We start from the raw sequence: 11,691 nt of genomic DNA on the forward strand, positions 1-11,691 counted from the left end.
GGCGACAAAGGGGATAAAAATTAGATAATGACCTTGACCTTGAGAAAACTAAGTTAAGGTCAAATTGGAACTTTTGTGCATTTTTTGCACATATCTCAGAAACCGGTTAAGAAAGACGAAACAAAAGACGTTATATTCAGGGAGGCAAGGGAATGAAAATTAGATCACAATTTTCACTTTTATACCTTTTCAGATACTCATCTCGGAAACTTGATGAGATATAATCACAAAACTAAAAGCAACATTTTCCCACAAAAATGTGATGATGTTGTGGGATGTTGCCGTCTCTGACTGCCTTGTTCAGTTAGATCATGATTCAGAAGACATCATTGATAAAATGAGTAGTAAAGAACAATAATAAAAATGATGGTGTGAATTTAGTTCTGCTAACTTCATTTGACTGTTTGGACATCTTTTACTGGTTCCCTCTAATTACGGGGTACTGAATGGACATGTTTGAAGGACTGAACACAAGTAGAACATCTTTCCTGTCATTCACCCAAAACTCTCAGCTCAGATTAAATGTTAGAGAATAAACTGCAGTTGAAACATTCAGGTGATTAAACCTTTCCTATTTTATAATATGAATGCATTTCAACTCCTTATCCATCTCAGATGTGCCAAAAATTCGACAAGTTTCATCCAGTTGGTCTGTTGGACATACTTCACTTTTATAAATCATATGGAACAAAATCTTCAACCCTACCAAACAACTAGACATCAAATCTCATTAGTTTACGGACTTCAGTCACGTCAGTGATGGTTACGATCTATTCTGCACACATGACCGCAGTGTACAGCTGTCACTCACCACACTCTTACAGAACTTTTTTACTGTCTATAGTTGAGGCATTCAGTTATTAAGAAGTCCTGCCTTTTGTTGCCTCGGTCTCAAATCCATGAAGTAGAGAATCGTCCAGCTTCTTATGGACGTGGGACAAAAGAGGGTGAAATATTTAGAATTCATGGTTCCAGAAATAATGTGCTGGTTTTATAAACATTCCCCATCTCTGTTCCAAAATGACACGTGCTGGTTTTAAAAGGACGTACTGTTAAAAGTCTGTGATACGCAGTTTGGATATTATTTATATATTTATGACACAGCTACAAACAGGTCTTCTTGATTTTTACACATCCAAAACAAACATTGAGGATAAATTGGGCTTAAAGACAGAAACACTGGATCAGTAACAACAGCAGTACCCTTTTGCTTTTGACAGCTTTATAAAAACAGACTATCCCTCATTTAAATGTTGGGGTGATAAAAATAAAAACGGAAATACACATCATCATAAACACATCGTTTATCTTGTGTGACATAATGGACAAGTAACGTTTTGCAACACATAAGAGGGAAATCAACAGTACTTCGATCTTATATTGAATATTGTATGGCACAAGTCTTTTAAATCAAGGAAGAGAATAACAGCAAAATTCAGAATATTATAAACAGTATGCTACAAAAGCTTGTACTAACAAAGACCACATGAACCTGAGAGATGTCGTAGGTAAAGCAAGGCAGACTAGTACTGAGAGTATTTCAACTAAAAGCACGGTGTTACGTATTAAAAAGCAGAACGGAATATTCACCACATCCCCATCTCCTCTAGCTTCACATTTCTAACGTATGTATATGATTTCCTTAAAATATTATGTTTCTACAAAATGTACATTCTGTCGCTGATATTCATGGTTAAACCCATAAAACTGTACACATCTGTTTTCAATGCTAACAGTGACTGAAACGGTCAAAAAAGTGACAACACTGAGGTCGCAGCGGGTGGACGAGCTTACATGATTGCGGCTGAAGAATGGAAGTGAATCCAACCCAAACACAGAAAGCCCTTTGAAATGTCAGGTTCTTCACAAACTCAACCATCTGTCCTTTGAAATGGATAAACCCAGAATTTCACTAAGAGCCAGAAAGAGCTTAGCAGAGAATGGCGCTGGGACGTGTGGAGGCAACGTGGGGTGTGCTAAGACACAATAATACATTATGCTACACGGCAGGTGATCCTGCAGGACACTCGTGGAAAAGGTGAGGATCTAAAAAAAGGACAGGATCCATCAGGATTTATTGGAATCTATCAGGATCCTTACGTTTAGGAAACAAAACGTCTTAATGTTTGACAATGACATGGAATGCGCTGACACGAGCATTCTTCAGGCAGGCGGATGTACCCATATACTTGAGGCATACATGTGAATGAGAAGAGCTATAGAACAGCACAGACAAGAGAGCATCCAGATTCTCTTGGGGAAGAACATCGCAAGAATTTTTTTTTTCTCTTTTTTTCAGTATTTCAACTCTTCCTCATTAACTGGAAATTTAACAATAATAAAAACATTATACAAGAAGAAACATTCTCCATCTTTGGGGATCCAAAACCAGGATCAAAAGATTTCATCTCCATTAAAAAAATGCGTCCACGTGTGCACGTGCCGTGCAAATGTAAACACTACAGGGATTCCTTTCCTTTGGGATTTCTTAGAGTCAAACGGCGCCTGCTGGACTGGAACAGCTTTATGTTCTCCGGTGAGGGGATGAGGTAATGTGTCAGCGATGCACAGCACACTTTCTCCACTCTGGAAGTCAGGATGAAGTTGTAACATCTACTCGGTCCATCTAGTCTGGAGTAACACGCGGCCCCTGCAGCACAATGGATCGGCGTTGGAACGCCAGCTCCTCCGCGGGCTTATTGCTCATGGGTCGTCAGGCAGGGGACCGGGCAGCCCTGGGTCCTCCTAGAGTTTGCCTTGTTTCAGCCGCTCTATGTGATGACAGATCTTCAGCGCAGGCCCCAGCTTCAGACCCATGTATTTCATGATCATGTCACTCCGTAGCAGCATCAGAGCTTTTCCGTCGATCTCCTGTGGAAACAAAAGGATGGAACGTCCGTTGAAACAAACAAAAAAAAGCAAACTCGCAGACACGATTCCCCTCACTCTTTCACATTTTAAATGTTACGTACGTGTTTCCTGAATAGTTCAGCATGTGGCGCTAACGCTGTAGGGTCGGCATCCCTCACAAACTGCATCACCTCTTCGATGGACCAGGAGGAAGGCTGCAGATGGTCCCGCTCAGAGGCGAGAGCCTCGGGGCCCGTGGTGGAGCTGGCTGCTGACAGACAACAAACACACCGGTCACACAGGGCAAGAAGGCAGCATTCACACACCTTTAGCTCCACAGATTCTCCACGTACCCTCCACGCGTCTGTGAGGCTGTGTGCAGCCCAGCTCTGCGGGGTTTAAGGACAGGCGGCGCATGGGTGTGCCGTTGCCGGGGTGATAAAGGCTGCTGGCCTGAGAGTGGTAGTCTGAAGAGCTGCGCACCGTTTGGGGTCGAGGGGTCATGGAGTTGGAGGCTGAGTCCATGTAGCGCTGCTCTTTGATGAGGCCGTTCTCCTCGTGGGGCAGGGTCTCTGCTGGGGGGGACAAACACAGCTGACAGTCACACGGCGTTCCTGATAGGTATTCACTAACACCTAACTAACTGTCTAACTACCCAAAAAACATCTGGAGAATGCAGTGATCTGAGGATGAGTGTGGCTGCTGATGTCTGTTCCGCTGCCGGTGTGAAGTGGGAGGGAAATAATTGATCTAAAGTCACACTTTCTCACATGTGAAGCAGCATTTAAGCTGAGAAGCATTTATGAGTGAGTTCCAAAGACAGAAAGGAGACTTAGTGAGGCGTGACTCCTTTCTGTGATTCAGAAACACGTCAGCTGTACCTTCTGATGGGTGAGCTTCAGTTCTGAGGTGCTTGGGCGACAGAGGGGCTGCGTACGGGGGGGACACTCCAGACAGACTACGCTTACTGCCCCGAACCAGAGATGGAGTGTCCAGCGCCTCCTCTTTCACTGAAGGAAGAAGAAATGATTTTTATTTGTCTACTGTGTGAACACACACACACACACACACGACAACAGACCTAACAGCACCATGGCCTCACCTGACTTGTTGCGGTCGTAGGCAGTGTAGTGGCTGAACGGCTGGCTGCTGAACAGGTTATCACACTGCAGGTGACGACACATCGTCTCCAAGAAACGCAGAACGAAGGAGGCGCTGGACGCCGCCGGTAGTTTGACCATACGAACTCCGCCGTCTGTTCTCACTAGGACGACGGATAGAACGCATCACTGGACCATTGAACAACCTGTCTAACGAGCAGCACTACTGCCTCCATTCTATTGCTTGTGTGTGTGATCGCTGCTTGTGTGTGTGTGTGTGTGTGTGTGTGTGTGTGTGTGTGTGTGTGTGTGTGTGTGTGTGTGTGTGTGTGTGTGTGTGTGTGTGTGTGTGTGTGTGTGTGTCTACCTCTGACGATCTCTCCCCCTCCTGAGTGAGTCTGCAGAGCGCTAAGCAGGACTTTTGGCTGATACGCACAGTCTATGCACGACTGGACCACCTGCTGCATTACAGTGTTCACTGGCCCCGGTCCAAAGTGGTCTGGCAGATGCTGCATCTGTTTCCTGTCCAGGTGGGGGCCACAGTTTCCATGCTTGTTCACATAGACACACACTGCAAAACAACACAAGAGCACAGTCACAGCTGTGAACTGGTACAAACCATGAAATAGATAATTGTTGGGCACCAGGAAGCATTTCATTCTTACCTGTTGACACCACAGAGTTGAGGCTGGGGGGGTTTTCCTGGGGGACCTGGATGCTTGGTGGTTGTGCTGGGCTTTGGAGAATCTTCGGCTTTCTCTATTGAACACATTTATTAGCAGACGACCATGAAAACAGTAAAAAGAGCATAGGTCTGATGTTTAAATGTCCCAGACTCAGGGATCCTTACCTTGCTTCCAGGTTTGGGGCCTCTCTTCTTGTGGGGCCGGGGTACCAGCTGTGTGTTTCCAGGTATGCTTCCGTTCTGAGCAGCCGCTGCCTCCGCCACGGCTTTGAGAAGAGCAATGGTCTCGCTCTTCGGCCGGCGGCCTCTTACCCCCTTCCTGACAGGCAAAGGAGGCAAAGGGCTGGGGAGTCTGTAGGGGGGCTGCATGGAGCGCCTGCTAGGTTTGGAGGGAGACACTGGGAGAATCTGTAGGTTCTTTGGCAGGGTAACTAAAAGGGGAAGCACAGACGTAGGCATAGAAAAAAGTAAACATGGGCTTGGCAGAGCATTAGCAGTGGCCTGTTGCTTCCATCGATAGTGACTCTACTGTATCGGTATGTCCAAAGGGGAAGGAAAACAGAACTGAAGACGGGTTGGCAAAGGTTCCTGTCACTACTGTCTGTGCTGTTGAACCAGGGAGTTTGAAGAAGAAGCAATTAAAAGACCTTCCTGAGAAACCGGCCAAATGAGAAACCCTAGAAGGCTCCACATTATGAGCAGCACAAGGGATGGATGGAAAGAGAGTTTAAAATTAGAGAGTCCAAAAGTCTGCTATAAGAAAAAATTCTGACAAAACTGATGCTAAAACCATTTCTCTTTCCCATTGACATGTTGTGTGTAAAGAAAGGATTCAAAATGTTGAACATTCAGTTACAGTTCTGAAATTAACTAAACTCCATCTACCAAGATCCCAACATGAACAACACTGCTGGTTTATTTTATATGCTTTAGCATCCACCCATATCTATTTGATAATGTGTTACATGGGTATATTAATATTTTGTTATTTTATTTTATTATTAATACCAACAATTATAATAATATTATTAATAATATAGTATTATTATTACTATTATTATCATTAGCAATAATAATAAAAATAATTCATAATAATATATTATTATTAATAATAATAATACTAATTCATTTAATTCATTCATTTTCTCTAACTGCTTCATTTGCTGTAGCGGATCGCAGGGAGCTGGAGCCTATCCCCGCTGACCTGGGGCGTGAGGCAGTGGAAACGCCCCACCGCCACCCACTGTTTCATTATTATTATTGTTATTATTATCATCATCATAATTATTCATATTAATAATAATAACATAACAATACTACTACTACTAATAATAAGAGGAGGAGGGGAGGAGGAGGAGCTGTGAGGAAGGGAGCCCCAGTCCCCATCAGCACACTAATCTAAACATTAGAAGAGGATGAGGCCTGTCTCACTTCTCTACACTCTAATGAAAGCTGTTCTTTCTACAAAAACAAACGTCCACAGCAAAGAAGAGAAACAGGGAAAAAGTGTAAGGCACCAATGAGGAGAAACTAATTTATGCAAACACCCCCCCCATGCAAAGCAACAGCCCATTTACTCAGTAGGCAAATATGTTTCTGTTTGTGTGTGTAGTCTATACGACATTCCCTGAAAACACACACAAATAGTCAAAGAAGTCTTCCTGCAGAAGTCATCGCCCGCTGAAAACAAGACACACAATTGGAGGACTTCTATCGATCAGGATTAGTAAGGGAAGAATAGAATTGGGAAGGAAGGACAGGTGTGTGTGTGTGTGTGTGTGTGTGTGTGTGTGTGTGTGTGTGTGTGTGTGTGTGTGTGTGTGTGTGTAGATGCTTGTTTAACACTCAGCACATCTCCTCCATCTGCTGCAGTTCATCAAGGGATGCAAAGTGCTGACCATCAGTGGGTGGGGGGGGGGCATTTCTTTATCCAGACTGACCATGTTTAGTAAGAACAGACAACATGGAGTGGAGCTGAGCGAATTTCTAATCAGGACCATATGAATTTCCGACAGCTGTGACTCGAACAAATACTACACACAAAAAAAACCCCAAAAACAACAAGCCACAGAATTATCAGAAACTCCTGTACAAACCCACAGTCATCACACCCATCATTCAGCTCGACTTCAAATCTGTTTATACTCCTCCAGATGCATAAATATCTTACATCTGGAGGATGTGCTATTAGCTCACGCTCACCAAGCAGCAAAACTCCTGATTTCTTTTTTCTGTCCAGAACCCATCAAAGACCAGGTTGTGGATGTTTTATTCTGACAGACAAAGCAACAAGACCACAAAATAAATGTTGAGTGTGTTTGTATTTTTGTAGATGTGGGTCCTGAATGTGTGTGTTTGTGTGCATACTGTGTTGTGTTGTGTGTGTGCTGTGTGTTGTTGTGCTGCCCTCTAGAGGGTAACACTTACCACTGTTTCCGGGAGGCTGGAGGCTGTGCTTGGTGAGGGAGCACCAGCCCACAGGGAAGATGTCTCTGGAGTCGTACTTGCACCAGTAATCGAAGGCACCCCGCCACCCGTCAAACATGATGAACACCTCGTCACCTTTGACCTCTCCTATGGTGGCTGGGCAGATGAGGTACGGGTTCTTCTTGTCCACAGCCTCTAGCTTCATGCCTGGTTTTAAGTTATTCTGGCTGGGTCTCAGAGGTTCCTGTATCCAAAGCAAAATTCTTAGCGCGTCTTAAATATAAGATAATACACTTGTATAAATAGGCTCGCAGAGCACCAGAAATAACACACCTTTTTAAAAGCTATTGCAGGGGCCATCTCCGCTCCATTTAAAGTTCTCAGCAGAAACATTGGCCATGAGGAAGCATTCATCCGGAACCCTAGAGGACAGTGTAAAGAGCTAAATCCTGTTTACTAACCTATTCATTCAAAAGCCATCAGTGTGACTTATGGGAGATAAATATGGTGCGAACTTGACTGTTAGAACTCAAAGAAGAGCATTATGCTGTGTTTAAGTTTCTTATTGCCTCAATCAACACACACACCCACATACACACCCACATACTGTGTGCATTACTTCATAATCTTGGTATTCAAATTATCTGGTACATTATTATCTGTTTTTTCAAAGAATGAAAAAAAAAAGGTGACACTCACATTATATGACAATATCTGTTAGTAAATTTTTTCCCTTCCATATCATGTTAAATTAAAAAAAATCTAAATCTGTCATTGTAGATGAACTGATCTGATTTATAACAAATCACAGCTACAGATACTGAGCTATTTTCTGAGCGGTCTGGAGGTGAACTGGACTCCTGCCTGCTATGATCGTCTTACCCAGAGGCGGCTGCAGCATGTCTCCATTCTTCTCACAGGTCCCTATGGGCTGGATGTCAGACGAGTCTACTAGTCTCCAGAAGTCGTTGCTGTTGTCGCTTCCATCCAGACGGAGACGCAGGCGGACTCCGGTTAAACCCATCACTGTGGCGATGCACACCGAGGTGGCATTGCGAGGGTCGTGGGCTTCCAGCTTCATTCCCACCTTGAAGTCATTTGAGGGTGGAATTCTGGCCTAAGAGTTTTGGGAAATGTTTTGATAATTTAAGTCTTGCTAATGCAAGTTGTCAACAAAGCATTAATAAAGTGTTAACAAAGCATTACTTCAACCACGCAGATCTGGTTGCAAATGTGTCAGAGTTTGATTAATGTTTTGATTTCAGGAGGGCAGCGATGCATTCATCGTCAGATGAATTCATGTGGGACGAAACAAATCTGGTGAAATAACAGTTCTAACTCCCTGGAATTTAAGAACAGACTTAAAAATATAATTTTATTTAAATCCAGACTTTCAGATAAAAACATCACAATTAAAATAGACCGCTTTATCCAAGACAAGTGGTCCAAATTCTTGACAATTATGTAAAAGTCAAATTGTAGCCCTGAGCTCTGGCCTTCATGTCACAGGTTTCCAGTAATCATTATGCGACACAACAGTCCAGCAGGACGTACCTGACGGAAACAGCTTGGTGGGGCTGGAGAAGACAGTGTTTCTTTTAGATATTCCTCCCAGCTGAAAGCATCTGAAGCAAAATCAAACACAAGTAAAATTTATAATTGTAAAACTGCTGTACAATGCAACATAAAGTGACACCAAACAGTTAGATGGATCCAGTACACAGAACAAAGATTTGGTCCATTTCAAGCCCTTATCTTTGCCACTATTCTCAGTCAGAACAAGATATATTCCCAGCACACAATGATGGTTTTAATTCTGTACCTTTTACATTTTTAAATTAATCATTAAGTATTTTGACATGTATGAAAATAGAGTCATCTGAAAGCACCATTATAGCCACTCTGTCCACTCTGTCATTATATGTAAAAGGGAAAAAAAAGACACACACACACACTGTGTCTGTCTATAACTGCTACTACACACTGTGTGAGTGTGTCTGTATATATATAGTTATTATAAAAATAAAGTCAAAGAAATTGTTTGCTTAATTGCATAATTGCTTAAGTCGTATGATGACAGTTGACCTAGGCATTTATGAAATTATATTATATTAGGCTAACGAAATAAAAAGCTAAAGTGAGTATTAAAACTACAGGACACTCTTGACAACGCTGTCACCAAACAGGACACATCCAGAGTTCAACTGAAGTCATGTGAGTGGAGAAAACTCACCTTTTGTTGTTGCTGGGGTTGCAGCCGTCAGAGGAACTGTCCTTCCTGGTTTGTCCTTTTTGCCATCTTTCTGATCTACAAATGATAATGATAAAAAAGCACTTCAGAAATGTATAAAAATACAAAACATTTATTTAACATATCTTTGATGGATTTCTTTGTGCAATACCCTGTTTCCAAAGACTGTAGCTCAATATGCCGGCTTTTCACTTTACGACTGTCTCATAAAAACTTTCCACATAAACACATTTTCTAAATCAAAAATAAGAGCCGGAAAGTTGATAAAGACCAATTCATTCATTAATGTCAAATCTTTAATGAGATACTAACAGATACATAATTCATTTGTGACAAATTATGTTGTATATCCACAAATGCATTTCACTTTCTCATCCACTTCTGAAGTCGATGTAGACAGGTTTACAGCTAAACCATTCATTTGAATGACATCATTTACATTTCTGCATCCAATATGAACCAGAGTTCCTGTTCTTCATAGAACCCGCTTTGACATTTAACACTAGAATAAACCACGGTGTTTCCAATTTTACCAACTCACTTTGTTCAAATTATCCAATGAAAAAATAGATAGAATCCTTAAAAATCTGTACGTAACAAAAACCTAAATGTTGTGTTCTTGCCTTTTATTGGTGTTTTCCCCATGGCGGACGATGACCAATGGTGACACGTCTACGATGACGACCAACAGCGACCAAGTACACTTCTGCACTTGTGTAGTTTTGTGTTGAAAATCTGGAACGTTTTCACATGAAATGCAAGAAAAACAAATACACACAAACATATTTAAAGATATTAATTATTTTTTTCATTTAAAGATCAATAAAACTAACTATTAACTGTTATTAGTTAGCCTACCACTATGAAAACAAGGGTTTTAAAGTTCGATGCATATAGCATTGAGGTGTATGCACATAATCAGTGTTTGTACATAAATATATATATTATCTGCCTGTCTTTTATACTTAAAATCCATCAGTCCACATGAAGACCATGTAGCCCTGTTCTTTGTGTTAAATTGCTCTTACAATAGAAATGCTACCACATTCCGCAGTCTGCTCTAACAAACATTTTAATGAAATATATTTTCGTTTGCATGTAGCCCATTCCAGCATAATGCATTCCTGCATTGCGCTCGAAGGTAAAAACGTCACAAAGTGGTTATAACTCGTAGTTATAAACAGTAATAAGTCTGATTTTTATAGGTTGTCTTATTAATCACCTCATAAACCATCTGTAAAGCCTTTATAATCCCAGTTGGCCCTGAGCCACGTGAAGATGCTTTCAGCAAAACGAAATAGATTTTCCATGAAGTCATAAACATCCGAATCACTTTGGTGTTCTTCTTTAGGAGATGTTCCGATAACGGACACTCCCACGGACACCGAGGCTGACATGGTGGACTGTTTCGGGAGGTTCTACCCTGAAGCACCAGGCCCGTGGAGGACTGAACCGCCCATGTGATCCCTCTGGACGTGAACTACTCACTCACGGTCACTAACTATTATGTTAAACGTCACCTCCACACAGGACTGAATCAGCGTTATTACCTTCACTTAAGACAACAACAACAACAACAACAACAACAACAATCGTCCCAAGTTCTATCTTGTTTTGAAAAACAACGTGACGTCGTCACGACAAGCTAACCCCCCGACACCAATATCAGAACTGCTTATTGGGCTTTAATAAAACATGATTAATACACCGTCATTCTACATGACTAGGAGGTATTAGTTTATAATCGTGCATTACATTATCAACTTGGAAACTTCAAGAAAACTTTCAGTTACGTCTGGGGGAAATATTTCCACACTCCTGCTCCGGCTAACAGACCGATGGCATCACTAACTGTTAGCTGCTTCTATCGCGTCTTAACGTGAATTTAGCTAGTAACGGTTAGCAAAAAGCCGACATGGGGAACATGGCGTCAGTGTAGTTTCGATATGACGTTAGACTAACAGTTCTTTACATAATGTGCCTTTCCCCGCGGGAGCCATATGTACCGTGGATGGTTGACGCTAGCAGTATGAACCCAGTGTTGACAACTGGTGCTGTGTGATTTGCTAGCCGCCACCGCTGGCTAATAACTAGGTTGCTAACCCTGGCGTCAACGTTAATCCTCCGAGGGCAATTTCTTCCACACTGTGGAGAAGGATTAGGGAGAAACGGCGTCTTTCAGTTTAATCTGATACTCTCTCGAAAGTCTACCTAATTTACTGTGAAGTAAAAAACTTACAAGTTTCTCTTTTTCCGAATGAAGATCCACACACTTTTCTCTAATCGTCAGCTGCCATTTTTTCACGAATGTAGTGTACACGCATGTAATTTATGCCAAAGATAGTATTGCACAAAGAAGCGCAGGCCACAGAAAAAAT

General features: G+C 42.0%; 1 protein-coding gene across 3 annotated transcripts; it reads right to left on the reverse strand.

Annotated features, from left to right (window-relative positions):
- Nucleotides 1-653: 653 nt before the first annotated feature.
- Nucleotides 654-11,691, reverse strand: LOC137598642 (sex comb on midleg-like protein 2). Of its 3 annotated transcripts, none has more exons than XM_068319032.1 (15): nucleotides 11,553-11,691; nucleotides 9,937-10,048; nucleotides 9,296-9,370; nucleotides 8,617-8,687; nucleotides 7,945-8,179; nucleotides 7,396-7,484; nucleotides 7,063-7,306; nucleotides 4,801-5,066; nucleotides 4,616-4,709; nucleotides 4,318-4,521; nucleotides 3,953-4,114; nucleotides 3,732-3,860; nucleotides 3,204-3,422; nucleotides 2,973-3,121; nucleotides 654-2,871 (listed from the first exon to the last, which is right to left on the reverse strand). In XM_068319032.1, exons 2-15 carry the CDS (start codon nucleotides 9,956-9,958, stop codon nucleotides 2,746-2,748), a joined length of 2,085 nt encoding a protein of 694 aa, XP_068175133.1. In that variant the 5' UTR covers nucleotides 9,959-10,048; nucleotides 11,553-11,691; the 3' UTR covers nucleotides 654-2,745. The 3 variants fall into 3 exon arrangements, with proteins under 3 accessions (XP_068175133.1, XP_068175131.1, XP_068175132.1); XM_068319030.1 differs by having other exon boundaries at nucleotides 655-2,871; nucleotides 3,204-3,425; XM_068319031.1 differs by having other exon boundaries at nucleotides 656-2,871; nucleotides 2,973-3,118; nucleotides 3,204-3,425.

Source organism: Antennarius striatus, chromosome 7, assembly GCF_040054535.1.
Source record: "Antennarius striatus isolate MH-2024 chromosome 7, ASM4005453v1, whole genome shotgun sequence".
Classification (NCBI taxonomy): domain Eukaryota; kingdom Metazoa; phylum Chordata; class Actinopteri; order Lophiiformes; family Antennariidae; genus Antennarius; species Antennarius striatus.